General features: G+C 44.4%; 1 protein-coding gene across 1 annotated transcript in view; it reads left to right on the forward strand.

Annotated features, from left to right (window-relative positions):
- LOC137372595 (centrosome-associated protein 350-like) overlaps window positions 1-24,160 on the forward strand; it is a 65,016-nt gene that overhangs the window by 9,217 nt on the left and 31,639 nt on the right. Inside the window, exons 2-4 of the mRNA XM_068036535.1 lie at window positions 14,149-14,377; window positions 21,257-21,324; window positions 23,546-23,692. Of these exons, the coding sequence (XP_067892636.1) occupies window positions 23,633-23,692 (60 nt within the window). The 5' untranslated portion in view covers window positions 14,149-14,377; window positions 21,257-21,324; window positions 23,546-23,632. The remainder of the gene's footprint in view (window positions 1-14,148; window positions 14,378-21,256; window positions 21,325-23,545; window positions 23,693-24,160) is intronic.

Genomic DNA, 24,160 nt, shown 5'->3' on the forward strand with positions numbered 1-24,160 from the left:
GGGTGGAGGGGGGGTGGAATCTGGTGCAGGTAATAAGCCATTTCCTCAGTGCCCACCATCGACGTCCGGAAAGCTCATCCACGTCCTTCGGGAGGTGAAGCATCATTTGGCAGACTTAGAGGTGATTACATTTGCTAAGGGTTTTTTTTTTGCAGTGGTTTAAATAAAGGCATGCAGCATTGCCGACAGTGCGCTGCAGATGCTCTCCGAGCCATCTCCCGCGGGCGCTTTGAAGTTGCGGCCGGGGGGGCCGTTCGTGGATGTTTTGGGTGTTCGGGGCACCTTTTCACAGGACTTCTCTCGGGTCCCGCAGCTCCTTCTTCACCTCAATGGACTTACCGCATGCCGTGGCTGCAGACACTCTGGACTGTGAAGACAGCAGGATCGGAGATTGAAGTATCGGCAGCTGTGCTCGTCAGTTTCATCCGGATCAATTTCATTGAGAAAACAAAGAGCAGGTGTGGCTGGGGGAGGGCAGTGGGCCCAGGTAACATACACTAAACTAACTGTTAACTTTTAGATAGGGCTAAAATGAACTGCTTTAAAGAGCCAGGGGAATTTAAACAGTTTAAGAGGGCAGATTTGGGGAGAAAACGTTAGGGATGGGAGCAGATGGCCATGGATAGAGTTGAACAGCAAGGGAGCTTCCTAGGGAGCTTCCAGCCCAGGAGCCATCTTGAACAGTAGGACTGAGGTACCAGTGAGCATAACCCCAATTCCCCATTCACCGACACTCCCACACCTTAGTGACCATCTGTGTCCTCTTGGAAGCAATGAGGAAATAAAAGCCACCACAGAACAACCATTGCAAACTGACCTTATCAAGCAAAACATCTAATATTCCAAACAAAAGTCAAGTGAGCACCCTTGTGCATTCCCTTAGTGCCTGTATTGCAGGTGCTTAGCCTGTCCTAGTGCTCCTACGCACTTCTCCCAATGTGGCTGCAGCCTTGACTGGGGGAGACTGCAGATGACCTTGGAGAACACTCTCGAGTATCTGAATCTAGAAGGCCCAGCTTCAGACTGCACTATCTCAGTATGGGAAGCGACAATCTGGGCTGGCTGATGGACAGGCAACAGCAAGGGCACTGGTGGAGTGTAAGAGGTGAAAAGACATACATACGTACAAAGGAACATACATGAAAATTAGGAGCAGAAGTAGGTCATTTGATAAGATCATGGCTGATTGAATGTGGCCACATCTCTGCTTTCCTGTCTGCCCTTCATACCACTTGCCTCCTTTGTCTATCAAAAATCTATCTAACCTTATCCTGAATATATTTAATGACCCTGCCTGAACTGCTCTCTGAAGAAGTGAATTCCACGGATTAACAACCTTCAGAGAAAAAATTCACCTCACCCCCACCTTCAATGGGAGACCCCTTATATTTTTGGCAGTTTGAGTATCTGAAGCCATGATAGGTGCTATATAAACATGGATTCTTCTTCAATAAAACCTGGGGCTGAAACAAACTAGAAGTTAAAAAAGGGCCGTTAATGGAAATTGCATGACCCATGAACCATCTCGGCCTCCTGAATTCCCCAGCATCATAGATGCCAGTCTTTAACCAATTTGATTCCACGGGATATCAAGAAATGGCTGCAGGCGCTGGATACTGCAAAGGCTATGGGCCCTGCCAACATTCCAGCAATAGTACTGAAGACCTGAACTCCAGAACTTGCCGCGCCCCCAAGCCAAACTTTTCCAGTAGGGGTACAACACTGGCATCTGCTTGGCAATGTGGAAAATTGCCCGGGTATGTCCTGTACATAAAACACAGGACGAGGAACCCGGCCAATTACCACCTCATCAGTCAAGTGACGGAAGGTGTCGTCGACAGTGCTATCAAGCAGCACTTGCTTCGCAATAACCTGCTCAGTGATGCTTTGTTTGGGTTCCGCCAGGGCCAGTCGGCTCCAGACCTCATTACAGCCTTGGTTCAAACATGGACAACAGAACTGAACTCGAGGTGAGGTGAGAGTGACTGCCCTTGACATCAAGGTAGCATTTGACCGAGTATGGCATCAAGGAGCCCTAACAAAACTGAAGTCAATGGGAATCGAGGGGAAAGCTCTCGGCTGGTTGGAGTCATACCTGCATGAAAGAAGATGTTTATTGGATGATCATTTCATCTCCGCTCCATAACAAGACTGCTAGAGTTCCTCAAGGTAGTGCTCCAGGCCCATCGATCTTCAGCTGCTTCATCAATGACCTTTCTTCCATCATAATGTCAGAAGTGGGATTTTTCACTGATGATTGCACAGTGTTCAGTACCGTTCGTGTCTCCTCAGGTACTGAAGCAGCCCGTGTCCATATGCAGCAAGACCTGGACAACATCCAGGCTTGGACTGATGTTTGGTGCCAGTGTTACTTGCCATTTAAGTGCCAAGCAATGACCATCTCCAACAACATAGAATTCAACCATCTCCCTTTGGTGTTCAATGACATTGACATCACTGAATCTCGCGCCATTGAAATTCTGGGGTTACCATTGACAAAAAACTGGATCAGCCACATAAATACTGCAGCTACAAGAGCAGGTCAGAGGCAGGGAGTTCTGCGGCGATTAACTGACCTGTCCCCCCAATGCCTGCCCACCAACTACAAGGCAGAAGTCAGGATTGTGATGCAATACTTTCCACTTGCCTGGATGGGAGCAACTCCAACAACACTCAAGCAGCTCGACACCATCCAGGACAAAGCAACCCACTTGACTGGCACCTCATCCACCACCTTCAACATTCACTCCCTTCACTACCGACGCACAGTGTCAGCAGTATATACCATCTGCAAGATGCACTGCAGCAACTCACCAAGGCTCATTTGACAGCTTCCAAACCTGCAACCTAGAAAGACCAGGGCAGCAGATGAATGGGAACACCACCACCTGCAGATTCCTCTCCAAGATCCACAACATCCTGACTTGGAACTATTTCTTCACTGTCACTGGGTCAAAATCCTGGAATTCCCTTCCTAACAGCACTGTGGGTGTACCGACACCCCAAGGACTGTGGCATTTCAGGAAGGAAGTTCACCACCTCAAGGATACTTGGGGATGGGCAATAAATGCTGGCCTAGCCAACGATGCCCACATCCCATGAACGAATAAAAAAAAAAGTGGAAACGTCCTTCTAACATCCACTCTTATTGGGTGCTGGAAGTTGCCAAGTTGGAACCGGCTCTTCCATGTTCCTTGACAGTGACCGCTACCCAACCTGAACCCACCCAACTCAATGACATGTCGGGGTCAGGTTGGGTCACTCTTCCGAGTCTGGCATTTGGGCTCGGGCTGGGTCGGACACAGTGACAGCCAGGACGCCAAGATGGGGTATGTGCATTTGGACTCGGCACTGGTCTGCAGTGAACGATTTCATCCAAGGTAGAGCACAACCCCTTTAATATAAACAACTTTATTCTAGTGGTCGGGTTGGGCGCGGAAAAAATTTGAAGGACTCGGGTCAGATGTAGTTCTGTTTGGCTCGAGTCGGGTTTCGTATGCAGACACAAGCAGGCCTTTAGCGACCGCAGGCTTTCTGACAGGCCTGAAAATGCACCAAGTATTTCATTGTGCTGAGTCAACAGCCTTTTTCTGTACGCTGCCCCATCAAAGTTCTCATCTGAGTCCTCTGCAGCAGAACTCATATGTGACCTCGCCCGACAGTGCATTGCTACCTGTGCTATCCTTTTTCTTGTGGCTGGTGTCTCACCACGTGCAGATCTCACCTCTGATCAATATCTGAGTTAGTGGCTGCGAATGTGATATTGAGTGACAATATTTCATTGTCATCAGTTTCCTGCTGCACTTGGACTTGACGCGCCCATAACATTGTCTGGCCAGGTGACAGTTCTTGGGTAGCTGAAAGGAGAAAAGCACAAGGGTAGGAGATTGAGAAGGAAAGCAAGTGGTACATATTTACACTATCTGCGGCTTGGAAATCAGAAGAGATTGTGGGATGAGGGGGAAGTGGCATGTCAGAAGGTGGATTAAGTAGGAACATCTGCTATTATTTCAGCCCCATCTCTGGCCATGACTTTAGTTACGGCTACTCCAATAATTGCAAACACTGTCTCCTCCGTCAAGGTGAAGACATACAGCCAAGCCTATGCCCGCCGGTTAGGTGCTGCAGTCCCCAGTTATACCCCACCTTGCCATGCAAAAGAGAGGGAAGTGTTTCAGTGAGTGTGGTGCAATGTACCTGTCATTGATGAATAGCCGGCAGTGTGTGCAAGCTGTCAGGTGTGAATGTGAGGCTTGAAACTGTGTGTGAGGGTGAGGTGAAGTTTATGAAAGGTAGGAGTCTTTGATCAAGAATTTTGTTAAGTGAGTGAAGGGTGGTGGTGAATGGAGGAGTGTGTGAGGCTTGTTTTGAACGCTGGACTTTGTAGCATGACTGTTTTAAAAACTGGTTTTAATTTTGTTTAAAATGGAGTGAGAGAAATCAGGTGACCTTACATCAACTCCACTTAAAGACAAGGGTCTTGGTTACCAGGACAACAAAGAACCCCGATCAAAGACCTTTTTCTAAACAAGCAGAGGCATCTTAACATACAAAAATAGATTTGTTAAAGGGATACTGGCAAGTTCCTTTAACACCCCAAACTAAAGAAATATCAGCTTTTGTCACACCAGACGATCTTTACCAGTGCCGAGTGATACCATTCGGGCTAAAAAAAATGCTTTGGCAACCTTTGAGAGACTAATGAGACAAGTGGTAGTCAGTGTTCCTAACTATAGTTTATTCTGATGATGTGCTGGTATACAGTCTATTCTTGGAAGGAACACTTAAAACAGCTAGAAACTCGGTTTAAAAAAAATTCCAAGAAGCTCATTTAGTGGTAAATCTGGCTAGAAGTGAATTTGCAAAAGAGAGAGTGACCTACCTTGGGCATATAGTAGGCAAGGACAAGTGTTGCCAAGAAAGGTGAAAGTACAAGCCTTGGTGGAGTTCACTACCCCTAAGTCTAAGCAAGAAACCAAGAGGTTTTTGGGAATGTGTGGTTTCTACTAGAAGTTTGTACCAAATTTCAGCACTGTAGCTGCTCCGTTAATAGATTTACTGCAGAAAAAGAAAACCAAGTTAGTGTGTCAGGGGAGTGCCAGGCATCTTTTGAAAAGCTCAAGGCCACTTTAATGAACCAGTGTTGGCTGCTCCAAATTTCAGGAAGCCTTTCAAGGTAGCATTTAATGCTAGTGACCTGGGGGTTGGTGCAGCCCTGTTACAAGATGATCAATTGGGCATAGAAAGACCAGTGGGATACTTTTCAAAAAAATAAATCAACATCAAAAAAGATATTCCACCATGGAAAAAGAAATGTTGGGTCTATTATTGGCTCTTAAACATTTCGAAATCTGCATTCGCCATGACTAGAGAGAACCGCTAGTATTTCCTGATCATAACCTCTGTGGAGAAGTTTAAAATGCAGAATGTCAGAATATTCCATTGGAGTTTACTGTTGCAGCCTTGTCACTTAAAGATTGTCCAGATTTCATGCAAAAATAATGTTATTGTTGGTGCTTTATCACAAATCTAACTTTGAGTTCTATGAGCAAAGATGGTACGAAGCAAAATTGTATTAACCACAAGGAAAGCGTGAATGGGGGATGAGTGTGGAAAATGTATTTTAGAATGTTTTCAACTTCTGTTTTTTTATACATTTCAATGAAAGGCATTCAAAATGGCATTTCATTTTGCCAAGGGTGGAGGTATTGCGAGAGTTTCTGTAGGTTTTGTTAAAACTTGGAATCTATGTTTTAAAACTGAAGAGGTTGAACTTTGGGTGTTTTTTTAAAAAAGGTAGATCAGTAAACAAGTTTTTACTGGAAAACATATGATTTCAATTCAACATAGGGTGTTTGCCTTGAGAGCTATTTTTGTGTTTTGACAAGACAGAATTTAATTATCATGGGACTTGCCTGGAAAAGATTAGTTTCACTTTGAACTGTGAAAAGCCAGCTGTTTTTTGGACTAAAAGGAACAGTTGGACATCTGCATATGGACCTGCCAGGATCAGAAGAAAATCCAGACCACTGTTACCTGTCAAGCATTCCTGCTCTTGAAAAGCAAAAGCCTGTGTTACGACCAGATGAGAAAGGTGTCTCGGGATCCCTCTCTCAGCCTTCACCTGATCTTAACGTAACAGGGTTTAATTTTAAACACCCAATGTTTTTAGCTCCCCCTTGGTGAATCCATGTTCACTACTTTCCAATTATAAGGCAAAGAAACCAGCACAAACAGGTTTCTTAGGTTTAAAGGAGAAAGGTTGAAATTTATTAAATTTAAACTTAAATTTGGTTGAAGCTTACAGATACACGACGTGTCCACGCTAGCATGTATACGCGATACACACATCCAAAAAGAGAAGAAAAATAAAGTGGAAATGTTTGAGGCAATATATGAAGAGTTTTTCTTACGGTTCTTTCAGCTCACTGTAGCGTCCTTGATTGTAGGTAGGTCTTGCTTTTCGTTGAGGCCCAGTACTCCTCTTAAACCTTGTGCGCTGGAGAAGACTTTTCTCTCTTGGGGTTTATGTGTCTTCAGTGGATTCAGAGACTTGTGAGAAAGAGATGGGAGCAGACAGGAGAGATCTTCTTAGTCCAGGAGCAAATGGACATTCTGAGTTCAGACTCTGTGGCTAATTCAAAAAACCCTGGAACAGCCAGTTAGTCATGTGATCAGCTGGTCCAACCAGTCCTGGCCCCTGTGGATTGCATCATTCCAGTAGGCCCTGGAATGTGCTTCCACACCCCATCACTGTCCGGTGATCAACATCCATTGTGGGTTGAATGTGTCAGGAAATGGTCCTTTGTTGACACAAGCACTGTCTGTTTGTATGCAAATGATTTTGAATACCTCTATCAAGTCCCCTCTCAGCCTTCTCTTCTCCAGGGAAAACAGTCCCAACTTCTCCAATCAGTCTTCATAATTGTAATTCCTCATCCCAGGAATCATTCTTGTGAAACTTTTCTGTCCTCTGTCCAATGCACTCATGTATTTCCTAAAGTGTGGCGCCCAGAAGTGGATGCAGTACTCTAGCTGAGGCCGAACTTGTATCTTATACAGGTTCAATGTAACTTCCTTGCTCTTGTACTCTGTGCCCCTATTAATAAAGCCCAGGATACCGTATGGTTTATTAACCGCACTTTCAACCTGTCCTGCCACCTTCAATGACTTATGCACATATACACCGATGCCCCTCTGCTCCTGCACCCCCTTTCGAATTATACCCTTTATTTTATATTGTGTCTCCATGTTCTTCCTACCAAAATGAATCACTTCACATTTCTCTGTATTGAACTTCATCTGCCACCTATCTGCCCATTCCACTAACTTGTCTATATCCTTTTGCAGTTCTACACCATCCTCTTCACAGCTCACAATGCTTCCAAGATTTGTATCATCTGCAGACTTTGGAATTGTTACCTGTACGTCAAGGCCTTGCTCATTAATATATATCAGGAAAAGCAAGGGTCACAACACTGACCCCTGGGGAACTCCACTGAAAACCTTTCTCCAGCCTGAAAAACATCTGTTAACCATTACTCATTGTTTCCTGTCACTGAGCTAATTCCATATTTTTTAGCTCCCATCCTTTTTATTTCATGTCATATGTTCATTAACTTTTTGTTTAATAATAATTGCTTATCCTACGATCAGACTTGCATGTTTAGTTTAGAGATACAGCACTGAAACAGGCCCTTCGGCCCACTGAGTCTGTGCCAACCATCAACCACCCATTTATACTAATCCTACACTAATCCCATATTCCTACCAAACATCCCCACCTGTCCCTATATTTCCCTACCACCTACCTGTACTAGTGGCAATTTATAATGGCCAATTTACCTACCAACCTGCAAGTCTTTTTGGCTTGTGGGAGGAAACCGGAGCACCCGGAGAAAACCCACGCAGACACAGGGAGAACTTGCAAACTCCACACAGGCAGTACCCAGAATTGAACCCGGGTCGCTGGAGCTGTGAGGCTGCGCTGCTAACCACTGTGCCGCCCTGATGTCAAAAGGGTCATGGAGTTAAGGGACAGTGGTCAGTGGGGCTGGGTTTGCTGCGGTGTTATTGATGGAGACCCCATTTTCAATATGTTTGGGGAGCAATGGGATTATTCAGATGTATCTATGTTCTATAATTTCTCTCTGATGGAAAGTGAGTTACAAAGTCATCTGGCAAAAGGCTGAGAGCAACTCAAGTGAAACATTGCTGAATTAGCATGGCCCTTGCAGCCATGCAAGCCTCCAACTGCTGTGAGACCTGGGATGGTCTTCCTCCAATGCCTGGGCGCCAGGTTCCTCTGGACCTCCCCCTTTGCCGTTCTCTTCGTCCTCATCATCTCCACTGAGGAAGAGTGGCGTTCCAGCTTCTCTTCATCCAGCTCAGGTTTTTTTGTATTGTCATATTGTCAGCGCACAGCAAATGATCACAATAGGAGACCCCCTGGCTGTAGAGGCCTGCTACCGGACCCGAACCCAACGGGACCTGACAATGTGTGTCGGGTTTGGGTTGGGTCGGGCCCATCGTCAGGGTCCGGCTTTCAGGCTCGAGTTGGGTGGGGCCGAGTTCAGGTCGAGTCGGGTCAGGTTGGGCTGGACACACACGGTAAATGCTCTGCTGTTAAGTATTGAAATTTAAAAAACTTCCCTGAACTGGGAGTCCGGGATGAAACTGTGTCTGTGCAGTGAGCGAGTGATGTCGCAATGACGTCATCACACGTGTGCTGCAGCTGCTTGCAGGTTCGGTGTCGGGATGGACAGGTCAGGTTCGAGTCGGAGCTGGGTCGGGTCGGGCCCGGGGCTAAATCGGAGGGACTTGGGTCGGGTTCGGTTGGGTTTTGGTCGGGTTCCTTTTTCCCAATCTGAGCAGGCCTTTACCTGGCTGGTTCATACTGGAGGGCATCACCAGAGTGGTCAAGGTAACGGAAGTGCATTTTCAAGGTAACAGTAGTCTGTTCAATGCAGGTTCATGCCAGGAAATGGTTTTGGTTGTACTGCCTCTCTGCATCCGTGGCTGGCTTCTGAATGGGCGTCAGGAGTTGTTGCGTGTTCTCTTAGCCTTTGTGTTAACTGCTACTGTGCACAAAGCACTGACCACTCAAGATGGGATCAGCAGTGCAGTAACATGGATTCTTTATTTCAGGATGGTTTTGCATGTACACACAGGTCTTCACTGTACAGTTACTAACTTAAGTCTGCCCCAACCCAGAAGTCACATGCTGTGTTGCATCACAACTCTTATTCTGCTGGCATGATAACATAGCCACACCTCTTAAAAGTGTGCACACAATAGGCACAACCTTTTCAGAAGTTAAAACCCTTATCTCCCAGCAGCCACCCACAGAGCCTGGATGTTGGTTTGAGAGGTATGGCACCTGGGACTCTGGAAGAATGAAGGCATCATGACACCTGCCTGGGAACCAGGCGCAGACCTGAAAGATGCATTTTCTGTGGTCATAGACTATCTGGGACATTCATTGAGTGGAAGACATTTCTGTTCAGGCATCTGGCTGGTTGGTGCCTTGATAGTGTTATGGGTGCAATCGATGACCCACTGGATCTGAGGAATCCATAGATGGCACCAAACCCTAATGTCCTCTTTGCCTGCGTTGGCCCATCTATCTCAAAATGCATGTAATGTCTCTCCCACCGACACCACTACACCAGCCCCCAGAATAGGGCATCCATAACCTGCCTGATAGCATGATGAGATGCCTGCAGGTGCACAGCTGATCGTTTGACCCAGATGAATAATAGTTCTGAGCGATGGTGACCTTTAGGAATTCAGGTAGGGGACTGCCATGGGGGCCGTGAAGTCTCAGGTCATTGTGGACCAGAGTGCAAATGTCCATCTACCGGGATAGGTGCAGCTTCCTACAGTACTGGCACTCTGTCATTTGCAGGTAGCTGACTCTTGCGAGGTACAGCTGATGTCTTGGGTAGTGCCTTCTTCCCGCTGCAGCTCCTCTGGCCTCCTCCCGACCAGGAGGATGCATCCTGCTGAAAGTCCTCCTCGTTACATTGTCCAGTGTCAGAGTAGCCTGTTCCCATCACAACTCCGTCAGCTACAACTTATTCATTCACCAGGCTGCTTCTAACAACCTCTGATGCCCAGTTGATGCCAGAAACCTCACGTCCCTCTCAGAAGTCCAACCACTCTGCTCACAAATGCAGGCCTCTCGGTACCAGCGATGGCAACTCTGTTCCACTGGTTGAACAGCCAAGCATAAATCTCCATCTTAAATTTGTTGACCAGTGCATCCATTAGCACTCGAGACTCCCCGTTGTGTTCATGACAGCTGCACCCTAACATATCTCAGACCCTCAGTTTTCTCCATGCTCCCGATTGAAAATCTAAAACTGCTGTTCAAAAGCTTGTGAATGAGCTTCACAATGAGCTCAACAGTTAGTTAATTTGAGGGTTGCCTGCTCTCCTCCCACCCTCCCTTTGAAAATCATGTTGCGTTCCAGAGATGTTGTGATCTAGTGATGCCATCGAGCATGCTATTTTCAATGCCGCCTGCACCTGTATGTGCCTCAGAGGCAATTGAAAATTCAACACCATGTATCTGGAATTCGACAAAAATCGAGAAGATTCAGTTTTATATTTCACTTTCATCTTCCTCAGCACTGAGCTTCTAGCACATAATAAATCTGTAGCAGAATACTGCTGATCATTCATAACAATTCTGAACTCCAGTTAGAGACTGGAAAGATGTATTTTACAATTCACAATCTTGCCTGCAGTACAGCGATCCTCGTGTTACCAATTTGGAAATCTCAAGCAGGTGAAATCTTCAGGAGTCCATCCAGTATATGAAATTTACTTGAGTCAGTTTCAGTCACAAGACTATTGGTCCTTACCATGCAGTATATTTCATGACGAGCAAATGTAAATAGATCGGACAGATGCAAACATGTGGAATCTGCCTTAGCTGTAGTGAGGCAAATTTACATTTCAGTCCTTCACTGAGAAATATTTGTGTTCCCAGCTCAAGCTGTTTTAGCCACCTTTTATAAATGAGGCATCGACACCGCCACATTTCTGTCCTCTTCCAGACTATTTTTGGTTCATAATTCTTCATTCCTTCGTTTCACCTAATCTCTACAAGGTCCAAACCAACTCACTGCTTTATGAATTGAATGCTCTGCCTGTTGCAAATTGCATGTATTCAAAAAAAAATTAAGATGGTGTCATTCAAGAGAATGGTCGTTTCAATAATTAATGGCCTGCCAATGAAAGTCTGATGTTTTCTAAACCACTTCATTCCATTATTTCAATAACCAGAGAGGGTGTTTGCCATTTTTATTGAAAAGAATTGTTCTTCAAGTCTTTTGCAGGTCAATCTCGCCTAATTGTCTTAATATTTAATTCTGTTTATGAAATTCTACTCATCAAATGTTGAAAAGAATTTATAGCAGAGAAATATCCAATACATAGATAAAAACCTGAATGCAGCCAGGCCTAGCCTGAGGATTGAAAAAATAACCTTTATCTTAATTTGTAATTGTAACTCTTGGCGAGCCCCACTATCGAACATAGATGATGGGTATGTACTCATTATGGAAATGCTGAGAACTCACCGACATCACCTGTCATGGGTTACCTTCACTACCTAATAAATTCATTGCCTCATTTCCATATGGAGCAGGATGTGTCACATGGATCGCCACTGCAGCTATCAACTTCAATCCTCTGGATGAGGATGTCTGAGCTCAGAGGTCTGTAAATACTAATATTATGTCATACATTACTGAACAAAAACAAATTTGCATTTAATGATTCCACTTTAGGATTGTTTGGATATCTGCTAATTCTAACACTGGAGGGTAGTAATCTCAGTTCTACTTTTAGTATTTATTGTGCTGAAGATTTTTAACGAGACAATAGTGAGTCCTTTCTAAGGGCAGTAACTTCTTGCATTTACTATTGTTAAATTTATTGGGATGATAGATCACAGATGAAGAGCTCAGTTTTACAAACAATGATGTTGTCTTAATGTCAGTTTGGGACTGTTGGTAGCATTTTTTTGTGGGTTGAATCCTCTGTATGGAGTTCAGCATATAATTCAAGCCGACACAAATTGACAGCCACATCTGCCTACATAAATGGCTGCGATTTGAAAGCAATCCATTAGCTATAAAGTGTTTCAGGATGTCATGAAGCAACAAAATCAGCCAACAATACAATTTTGTTTCTGGCAGAACATGCCAAATTAATTCATTGAAAGTCTGGGAACTACTCCACCATTATAGGAACACCAACACAGAATTCCATTATTCTAGCACCAGTAAAATGCCTCCATTGTATAAAACATGGAAATCTAGACCAAAGCATTCCACATTGATAAATTTAATCAAGATAAGAGGGATACATTTTAATGGTTGAAAATTAGAGGGAGAGTGAGAAGAAGAATACAATGTTACAAATTCAAAGAAAAATCAACTTATTCACTTATTTACTAATAATTGGTAGTGTTTAAAACACTCGAGTCAATCGTAGAAAAGGTCACTCATTTGGATTTCTTGAGTGGAAAGATTGTTTCAAACTTTTTGAAAAACTCTCGTTTGGTTAGAGCTTAGGGATTCGAATTACAGCAGCCTTCGGAACACCAACTTTGAATCTGATCAAGCTAGTGGTGATAGGAGATAGATAGATACACATAGATATTGGGAAGGAGAGTAGATGGGGATACAAGGAAAATTGAGGAGATGCCAAAGGCAACAGCAAATGAAGCCAGACATTTCAGCATGGGCTGGGGGCAGACATTACAAAATAGGGAATGTGGAAGCTGGCCACGCAAGAAGTTTGAAATCAGATTGTTCAGATCACCACTTGGGTGAATACCTTTTTGACTCTTCCACTAAAATGGAGGGGATAGGGGGGCGGGTGCAAGAGGGTTGGGCGGGGTTTGAAAATCATACTGACTGCACCAGATATTCTTTGGATATGCCCACTGTCATTTTCTGCATGACGATAAATACATTTAAAAAAAAGAACTTCGTGGTGAACACTGGTACAAATCAGGAAGCTGTATAAAACACGAGTCAGGCCACAACTGGAGTACTGTGTACAGTTCTGGGCAACACACTATAGGAAGGATGTGATTGCACTGGAGAGGGTGCAGAGGAGATTTACCAGGATGTTGCTTGGGCTGGAGCATTTCAGCTATGAAGAGAGACTGAAAAGGCTAGGGTTGTTTTCCTTAGAGCAGAGAAGGCTGATGGGGGACATAATTGAGGTATACAAAATTATGAGGGGCATTGATAGGTTGGATAGGAAGAAACTTATTCCCTTAGCGGAGGGGTCAATAACCAGGGGGCATAGATTTAAGGTAAGGGGCAGGAGGTTTAGAGGGGATTTGAGGAAAAAAATTTTCACTCATAGGGTGGTTGGAATCTGGAATGCACTGCCTGAAGAGGTGGTAGAGGCAGGGACCCTCACAACATTTAAGAAGTATTTATATGAGCACTTGAAACGCCATAGCATTCCAGGCTGGTGCCAAGTGCTAGAAAATGGAATTAGAATAGTTCGGTGCTTGATGGCCGGCACAGACACGATGGGGTGAAGGGCCTGTTTCTGTGCAGTATAACTCTCTGACTCGAAGAAGAAAAAATGACCTTGAAGAATGAAAATAGTTCACAATAATATTTTGTAAACAGCAACTAGGCTATTGAAGTTTATGTGGCTTTGTTACTCTGTTCTGATCAGCTGATGCAAAAATGTGGCAACGCTGCTGTTACCCAATCACTGGCCTTGATTTCTAGGATACGGCTATCAATAATGGTCAGGTAGTCTGGTTCAGGGAGGTGAGCTCTCAATGCATGAAACATGCAGATGTGAGTGGTTATGAGCAGCGAACTCACGCTATTTACTTATGACTAGCTGGTTTGGCCATCTAGTGTCTCTTTGTGTATTCACATGCTTTCCAGTAAGAACTTGTTTACTGGTCAACCTTTTGTTGAACTGCCTTTCAAAAAAAAAACACCCAAAGTTCAGTTTTAAAATATAGATTCCAAGTTTTAACAATAAATATGGACTCATAACAATATACAAAATAAGAGTTCAATATAAAGCTGAACATGAATTCAAAACAAGTGCAACATCAATGGCAATGATAAACGTTTTCCTAATTTCTTGCAGTTGTCCTTCGTTGAAGGCAAGTCTGATTCAGTGCATGCAGAAGAGATTAAACCACTGGAATAATAAGAGAGAAGGCAGGAAAAGTCTGCTGAAGCATTCAAAGGCCAATCGAAACACGTTTGTTGAAGTATTCATCGTCTAGCCAGTGACTGGATGGCAGGCGGTTCACTTGTTACAAAGGACCATGGAAGAACCCGAGCCAATTCAATCGCAATTAGTCGACATGATCGTACGTAACAAAGGTTTATTTTCTCTTTCAACTGATTCACAAGCACACAATCTTCATCAAGTCTGTGGCTAGCCTGCAAACACTGGTGACGGTTCAATCCTCCATCCTGTACAAAGCCCAGCCTTGTTTCGAAAAGGCTGACGTGCAAAACATATCAACAGCAGACAAGCATTGCATTAGAGTTTGGGGTTCGGTTAATGTTCTCCATGTTGTCCAGTAATTTAAGTAGAATTCTGCCAAGGTGACTTATTCACATATATTCCAGGGTTTTCAATACTGAATGGTAGTCACAACTGCATGAAAGGTTACTCTCCTCATCGTGTAATCTTGCTTAGTCAGTGCATTCACTGTTCCCTTTTTGGGTGCTTTGGGTAGTGTCAAGCTTGACTGAGTTTGCAGCTTAACCCGGTTTGTCTGAGTTTTGATTTCTCAGAACAAAGCCAAAATTTGCAGGATGCCGACCATAAAACATTGGGGCGGCACAGTGGTGCAGTGGTTAGCACCGCAGCCTCACAGCTCCAGGGGCCCGGGTTCGATTCTGGGTACTGCTTGTGCGGAGTTTGCAAGTTCTCCCTATGACCGCATGGGTTTTCACTTGGTGCTCTGGTTTCCTCTCACAGCCAAAGACTTGCAGGTGATAGGTAAATTGGCTGTTGTAAATTGCCCCTAGTGTGGGTAGGTGGTAGGGAATATGGGATTACTGTAGGATTAGTATAAATGGGTGGTTGTTGGTCAGCACAGACTCAGTGGGCCAAAGGGCCAGTTTCAGTGCTGTATCTCTAAGTAAACAAATAAATATTGGCATTGTCCAGGATCACCAACACCAAGCAGAGGAAATGTACATTGTTATTTACACATTCATTTTGATTGGATGAAGCATATAACTGTAATCCAGATCTAGAATTATGAATGGCTAGGAGTAATAGGACTGTAATTTGCTACAAGGTTCAGATGGTAGAACAAATCACAGGAGAAAAGTTTGTGGGTTTGCACCATTGTTGGATAGGCTGAATAGCTGAAAAAAAATGTTTTTTTCATCCATTCTCGGGATATGAGTATTGCTGGCAAGGCCAGAATTTATTCCCTGTCCCCAGTTCTCCCTGAGAAGATCGGTGCTGGCTGCCTTTTTTATCACAGTTTGATAGAATTGAGTGGCTTGCTAAGCTTCTTCAGAGGGCTGTTAAGGGTTGACCCTGCATGGGCCAGGCCAGGTAAGGATGTCAGGTTTCTTTTCCTAAAGAACTTTAGTGAACCAATTGGGTTTTTACTCTGGTCCAACAGCTACGTGGTCACTTTTGCTGATACCAGTAGTGAAGTTTCATGCTAGGTCCCCACCTGCCAAGAATGAGGCACATTAATTTTGTCATGAACATTGAATTTAAGCTGTTACTGGAGGTGAGAAAGGACATGTTAAACACATCAGCCGTAGCTGGAGAAGATATTTGCATATTAACAGACAGTGTTTCGAAGGACAAAGCAGCCACTCCCTAACACATTCAACCCACAATTGACTTTTGATCACCAGACGTTGAAGGTGAGGGAGCTCATATTCCAGGTTGACTGCTAAAATGACCAAATATACAAACAGACATGGTCAAATCAACTAGTCACATGACGAACCTGCTGGGAAACCTGAGTTTTTGAATTTAGAGTCATAGAGTCAGAGTTATACAGCACAGAAACAGGCCATTCGGCCCATCGTGTCTGTGACGGCCATCAAGCACCTATCTATTCTAATCCCACTTTCCAGCACTTGGCCATTTGCCTTGTATGCTATGGCATTTCAAGTGCTCATCTAAATACTTCTTAAATTTTGTGAGGGTTCCTGCCTCTACCACCCCTCAGGCACTGTGTTCCCAACTCCAACCACCCTCTGGTTGAAAAACATTTTCCTCAAATCCCCTACAAACCTCCAACCACTTACCTTAAATCTATGCCCCCTGGTTATTGACCCCTCCATGAAGGGAAAAAGTTTCATCCTACCTATCCTATCAATGCCCCTCATAATATTGTACACCTCAGTCAGGTTCCCCCCTCAGTCTTCTCTGCAGTAAGGAAAACAACCCTAGCCTATCCAGTCTCTCTTCATAGCTGAAATGCTCCAGCCCAGGCAACATCCTGGTGAATCTCCTCTGCACCCTTTCCAGTGCAATCACATCCTTCCTACAGTGTGTTGCCTCGAACTGTACACAGTACTCCAGCTGTGGCCCAACTAGTGTTTTTACAGCTCCATCATAACCTCTCTGCTCTTATATTCTATGCCTCGGCTAATAAAGACAAGTATCCTGTGTGCCTTCCTAACCACCTTATCTACCTGTGCTGCTGCCTTCAGTGATCTATGGACAAGTGCACCAAGGTTCCTCTGACCCTCTGTACTTCCAAGGGTCCTACCATCTATTGTATATTCACTTGCCTTGTTAGTCCCCCCAAAATGCCTCACACTTCTGAGGATTAAATTCCATTTGCCACTTCTCTGCCCATCTTACCAGCCCATCTATATCGTCCATCTATATCATCCTATGTTCTATGTATTCTGAGGCTTTCCTCTTCACTATTTACGACACCACCAATTTTTGTAACTTTACCTGCCTGATTTGCAGTCACACCCTCCTGACCCTGAGCAGTGACCAAAACAAATGACCCTATCCTGACAGGTGTGACTACCTTCTGGAACAAAGTGTTCAGATACTTTTCCCCCTCCCTGATGCATCACAGTGCCTACAGCTCCGGCTCCAGCTCAGCTACTCTGAACCGAGGCTCCTCAAGCCACAGACACTTACTGCAGCCATGGATTGCCGTGGCGTCCAGGAGCTTCCACATACTACATCCACGATACATCACCTTTCCAGCCATTATTATTGTGTTAATTTAATTTATTTTTTCTTAATTAATTTATAGCTCCCCTCCTTACCAAACTCTCTTCTTCACACTGTGTCCTCCAGCAGTACTCAGTGCAGTGCAGGATGGTTCCAGATTCAATTTGCATTCTTTGCTATGTTAGTTAATCTCAGCTGGCATGGTGGTGGGATTGCCACAATTGGCCTCACCTACCCTCTAATTAGGGAGGGCAAAATGATCATGGCCCTTGCTCCTGATTGCTATCTAGTGACATCCATGTGTGTGTATGACACTGGTTTGGGTTCAGTTGGGTTGGTGATCTCTCTCTTGCTTCCCCCCTCTGCTCTCTGTGCGGTCAGTTAGGCTGCGAGCATTCACTGTCCTGGCTCAAACACAAATGGCTGCTTTGGAGAAGTGCCTCAAAGCTACAGGTATATGGAACTGTGAATACACAAAGAGTCAACCTTTTCTTTGAGTGGAGGGAGGAAAATTGGCTGGAACGGAAGAAAAAATAATCTATTATCAAAGTGTTGCACTGGTTTCATGATGAGAAAGGATTTCTTCTACTTTTGAAAATGACTTCCCTGCAGTAGAATTTTGTATGACAATTCAAAGTCACCTTCATGTTACTGGTACAGGTAGAATAATCGTGATAAACAGCTGGTATCATGTTGGGATTGTCCGCCTCCTTGCTCCCCCACCCACCCCCAACCCACCCTTACCCCACCACCAAGCGCTTGCTGCTCTCTATCCCCACATGACTCCGCTAAAGGTAATGCACCTCCGGTTTTCTTCGAGTCATACAGCGCAGGAAGAGGCCATTCGGCCCATTGGAGCACTGCCAGCTTTTTGAGAGAAATAGCCAATTGGTCTAATTCCCTGTTCTTTCCCCATAGCCCTGCAGATTTTTCCTTTTCAAGTGTACAGCCAATTCCCCTTTAAAAGGTATGACTGAATTGGCTCATGAAACAATGCAGCACAAACAAACTTAAAGGCAGTAATTGCCGATTTTCAGTCCCTGTGATAAAGTTTGGTTTTGGCATCTTGACTGACCATCTATAAGAATTTTCATGGGGGTTGGGAGACTAGAATGAATTTTTTTTTATTCGTTCGTGGGATGTGGGCGCGTCACTGGCTAGGCCTGTAGTTCGTGTCCACTGACTCAAAATCCTACACTGTTATTGCCTATCAGGCAGGTTCTCCCCCTGGTGTCCCTGTCAAACATATGAACATGTGAATCAGGAACAGGAGTAGGCCATTCAGCCCCTTGAGACTGCTCCTCCATTTGATAAGATCATGACTTATCTGAATGTGGCCTCAACTCCACTTCCTGTCTGCCCCCCAAAGCACTTGACTCCCTTGTCTATCAAAAATCTATCTAACTCAGCCTTGAATAAGTTCAATGACCCAGCCTCTACTGCTCTCTGAGGAAGCAAATTCCACAGACGAACGACTCTCTGAGAGATAAGATTTCTTCTCATCTCTGTCTTAAATGGGAGACCCCTCATTTTTAAACTGTGTCCACTACTTCTAGTCTCACCCATAAGGAGAAACATCCTTCCAGTATCCACCCTGTCAAGTCCTCTCAGGATCATATATGTTTCAATAACATCACCTGTAATTCTTCTAAACGCCAATGTGTGAACATTCAGTCAAGTGAACCTTCTCTTAACTGCTTCTAATGCAATTTCATCCTTTCTTAAGTAAGGAGACCAAAATTGGACACAGTACTCCAGTTGTGGTCTTACTCAGACACTGCACAGCTGTAGCAAAACTTCCCGACTTTTATATTCTATTCCCCTTGCAATAAATGACAACATTCCATTTGCCTTCCTAATAACTTGCTGTGCCTGGATACTAACCTTTTGTGATTCAAGTACCAGGACACGCAGACCCCTCTGTACTGCATAACACTGCAGTTTCTCTCCATTTAAATAATATTCTACTTTTCTATTCTTCCTGCCAAAGTGGGCAAGTTCATATTTTCCCATATTATACTCCGTCTGCCAAACCTTTGCCCACTCACTTAACCTACCCATATCTCTTTGTAGACTCTCGAGGGGGCGGGGATTTCATGCACTCCCCTGCGGTGGTTTAGAGGCGAGGGGACTTCGCCACCATCCAGCTTCCACTCAAATTTAGTCCAGACGGGAAGGTCTGTGAACGGCCTTCCCGCCCCACTGCCAATTGTGACCCTTAACTAGGTAACTAACCCTCAATTGAGGACGACCTCTTGTCGCAGCCGCAATTACCCGTGTGACGGGCAGCCCTGTCACCACACGGGAAACACGGCGTGAAAAACCATGCTGGCTGTTTCCCAGCTGCAAGGTGGGGGGGCGGGGGTGGGGTGCAGTGGTGGGAGTCCCTCATTCAAAATCACTCAGTGCCTGAATGAGGGACCTGTCATCAGGAAGGAGGGCCCACTGAAGACCACCATCCTGCCCTTGCTGCTGACCCTCCACCCCTGTGACCCCCACCCTGCGAGAGTCCTCCCGCCCTGACCTACTTTGAGCCTGGTTCCAGCGCCGCTTCTCAATGTCTGGTGACTGCAGCTATAGCAGCAGTCACCACCTCCATGGCGGCACTGCAGCTGGTGGCCTCTGATTGGCCAGCAGCTCGGCAAGATTGGGACTTTCAACGACGGGGTCCTAAATCGTACGGATGGCCGTCCGCAGTCAAGTTAACTGTCTGATTGGCACTAAATTCGGCGTGCCTTCTGCACAAGAGGTGATGTAGGGATTTCAGTGTCAGTTTCCCCTAATGTCGAGCCCCTCACCGCCAGCATAAAATTCCACCTTTATGGTCTCTTGACAACTTACCTTCCGAGCTATCTTTGTGTTATCTGCAAATTTAGCTCTCACAGATTCGGTCCCTACATCCAGGTTATTGATGTGGATTGTAAATAGTTGAGGCCCCAACACTGATCCCCCTGGCACTCCACTAGTCACATCCTGCCAAACTGAAAATGACCCATTTATTCCTACTCTCTGCTCCCTGTTAGCTAGCCAATCCTCTGTCCATGCTAATATGTTACCCCCTCCACCATGAACTCTTATTTTGTGTCGTAACCTTTGATGTGGTGGCCTATTTAATGCCTTTTGGAAATTCAAGTACACCAAAACTGCAAGTTCCCTTTTGTCCACGTTGTTTGTTACATCCGTAGCTGCACTGATGCCTGTTCTTTTCACAACAATCGTACACTAATCTCTTGCCACTTTTCAGGCAGGATTTAGAGAATAGAATCATTTAAAGTTTTACTTCTCCAAATCACATTTATACAGTTGATTTCAGTCTCTATTGTTTGAAAGTTTCTTTTTGTCCATGCTCTCAGGAGAGTGTAAAAGATGCCATGGCACTATTTGATGGAAGAGCAGGGAAGCATCTTGTGTCCTGAACAAGATTTATTCCTCAACCAACACCTTCAAAATCAGATGAACTGGTCATTATTTCATTGTTCTTAGTGAGACCTTGCTGGGCATAAATTGACTCCTGTGTTTCCTACATTTAATGACTACACTTCTAAAAGTACTTGATTGGCTGAAAAGTGCTTTGGGACATTCTGAGGTCAAAAATGTTGGAGTGTTTACCCCCAAGCCTCCATCTCAGGAGGGTTATCCAGTGAGCTACATAAACTTGCAATTATTTAGCACCTTTTAATGTAGAGAACCATCCTAAGGCACTTCAGAGGTGTAAGGGAGGGTAAGTGAAAGGAGTTATACAATCTACAAAGGCCCAGTGACTGCTGAGGTAGCTACTGTTCACTGAAATAACAATAAAAGTCCTTGAATTAGTCTCGGCATTTCTGGGATAGGGAGAGGAAAGTTGGCCAGGAAACCAACCATGCTGCAATCCAGAGACTCCTGCTTGAATTGCTGACTTCACTGTCCAAGATCACCTGGGCTTTATGGTTGATATTGGAAACTAGTTCCTGTGGAACTGTATTGCACTAAAGAGAGGAAAATCAATATTTAGTTATTTCTGGTGAATATATTCCCTTGTCGCATACCTCTTATTTATTTTCAGTCGTCTTTTCCTTTTCAGAATACAATATTGAGAAGACAATGTGCTTTAAAGTCAAGCGTTCCAGACGATGATTGCAGTCATTCAAGGTATTCTATTGAGCTGTTGTAATGTTTTCTGAGTAATCAGTCCAGTGCAGTTTGCTGTGTTTTTGTTGTTGTAATCGGAGACTGTTACTAAATCTCTATACTCACCTGAAATGTCTGGGTCAGCAGACTAAGGAGTCATTGCGATCTGTCCACTGTTGATGACAGAAAACCAAATCTTCCAGAACATCTGCAAAGTGGCTTTTAATCGACTTGCTTGTTTTGATAACATTCGCACCTACTCCAATGTCGGAAATAACTCTGGACATTTCAGAGATCTTTTTCTTTCAGGAGCGAGGTGTTATATATACACCCATCCACACCACCCCAACTAAAGAATGTTCAATATGCTTCATTGTAAATCCTGCTGTGTAATATAGGTGACATTCTACCAACCTTGCTGCACATCAGAGGAACTTAGCGGGAGGAACTTATCACAGAGGTTTCATTGTAAAGAAAGGCTTGCATTTATATAGCACCTTTCATGACCTCAGGATATCCCAAAAACGTTTTGCAGCCAATGAGGTATTTTTCACAGAGAATTACAGAATCGCAGAATTGTTGCAGCACAGAAGGAGGCCATTTGGCCCATCATGTCCGCACAGGGTCTCTGAAAGAGTAACTCCCTCAGTTCCATTCCCCTGCCTTCTCCCATAACCCTGCACATTCTTTCTTTTTATATAACTACTAATTCCCTTTTGAAGGCTTCAATTGAACCTGCCTCCACCACGTTCTCAGACAGTGCATTCCAGGTCTTAACCACTCATGCATGAAAAGCTTTTCCTCATGTCACTTTTGCTCCTCTTACACATTACTTTAAATCTGTGCCCTCTCATTCGCAATCCTTTCAGGAATGGGAACAGTTTCTCTCTATCTACTCTGTCCAGACCCCTCATGATGTTGAATACTCAATCAAACCACCTCTCAGCCTTCTCTTCCCCAAGGAAAATAGTCCTAACTTCTCCAATCTATCTTCATAACTGAAATTCCTCATCCCTGGAACCATTCTCGTGAATCTTTTATGTACTCTCTTCAATGCCCTCAGGTATTTTCACGAGTGCGGCGCCCAGTATTGGACACAATACTCCAGCTGATGCCGAACAAGGGTCTTATACAAGTTCAACATAATTTCCTTGCTTTTGTATTCTATGCCCCTATTAACAAAGCCCAGGATACTGTCTGTTTTTTTAAATACTCTCTCAACCTGTCCTGCCACCTTCACATGCACATGTACACCTATGCCCCTCTGCTCCTGCACCCGCTTTAGAATTGTACCCTTTATTTTATATTGTGTCTCCATGTTCTTCCTACCAAAATGAATCACTTCACATTTCTCTGCACTGAACTTCATCTGCCACCTGTCTGCCTCTTCCACCAACATGTCTCGTCCTTTTGAAGTTCTACACTATCCTCCTCACACTTCACAATGCTTCCAAGTTTGGTATCATCTGCAAACTTTGAAATTGTGCCCTGTACACCAAGGCCTAACCTCTCCCATCAAACAGACTTTGCTCCCCTCAGCTCTGAAGGTGCTGATTGTTGCTGGTACGTGGTTGGCACAGGTGCTGCCAGTCTGCAGGTAGCTTCACACAGACCTGGTTTTTTGCCTTGTGGAGCCCATCACGGACAGGTCACATCCTGTGTTCAGTCAACATTGGCACACTTCCCAGCAGGAGCCACAAGGCAGTTCTCAGCAATGGGAATTCTGGCTGTTTATCCTGCTCCTTTCCTCCCACCCCATCCCTAAGCAGAAGGGGACTGAGGATAATTTTCAGATTTCAACAGCCCAGATGAGTTATAACTTGCCACAGACCAAGAAGAAAACTTGGGACCTGCTGAACTAAAACTAGACACTGGAAACACTCAATGTTAGACAGCATCTGTGAAAAGAGGAAAAGAGTTAATGTTTCAGGTCAATTTTTCATCTGGCACCTACTGATCTGTTTGGGTTAGTCCTACACACAAATTTCATCTAAAAGATGAAGTTTGCACTATGAACAAGCATTACCTGTTGTAAAAGATCATAATTCCACCTTGATGTGTTGGTCTGTGTAGCTTGTAACGCAGCAGGCTTTGGAGTTGTGTAGCCTGATCTCATGACTTTTGACCCTGGTCAATATGCAACAAGCCATTTGTTGACCGTTGACATCCCTTTGCCTTGTTTTGCTTTGTCTCTCGTTTTCTGACGTAAAACCTTGCCCCCCCCCCGCAACTTTTACTACAGGCTGAAATCAAACGTCTACAAGAAGCCAACAGGGCTGCTCACAAGGAGAGGCAGCTGATCCTGAAACAGCAGCAGAAGATTCGACGCATGCGCCAGACCACTATCAAAATACAGGAGAAACTCAAATCAGCTGGAGAAAGCAAGCTGGTCAGTATTCCACCTTTTACACAATGCGTGGAAGATGTACACTCTTAAACTGTTCCATACATGGTTACTCTGAAAATAAAGAACTACTTGCGCATGAGCATTAATGGGGGTGATCATGTACAATGAAAGCTTTCTATTCAGCATAGTTTGTATTCGACATTAGGATTACAATACAAATGAAAATGTTAACATTTTACTGGGAAAAATAGAAGTGCAGGTTAGTCTGATGGTGAGGAATGCCAACTTCAGCGCCTCAGTAATTTTACTAAAATGATAACATGTTTACATGTAATCTTCTATAAAGGCAAAACCTTTGGACTTACAACTGCATGCCTAATCATAATTGTTGGTGTCCAAGAAAGTATTTTGACTTTGCCTTCATCTTACTGACCTTGGTTTTGTAGCCCTTAATAAGTACCCTTAGCCAAAAAACTAACAATCTCAGTTTTGAAATTTTCAAGTCATCCC

This window comes from Heterodontus francisci, chromosome 8 (genome assembly GCF_036365525.1).
Source record: "Heterodontus francisci isolate sHetFra1 chromosome 8, sHetFra1.hap1, whole genome shotgun sequence".
Lineage (NCBI taxonomy): Eukaryota > Metazoa > Chordata > Chondrichthyes > Heterodontiformes > Heterodontidae > Heterodontus > Heterodontus francisci.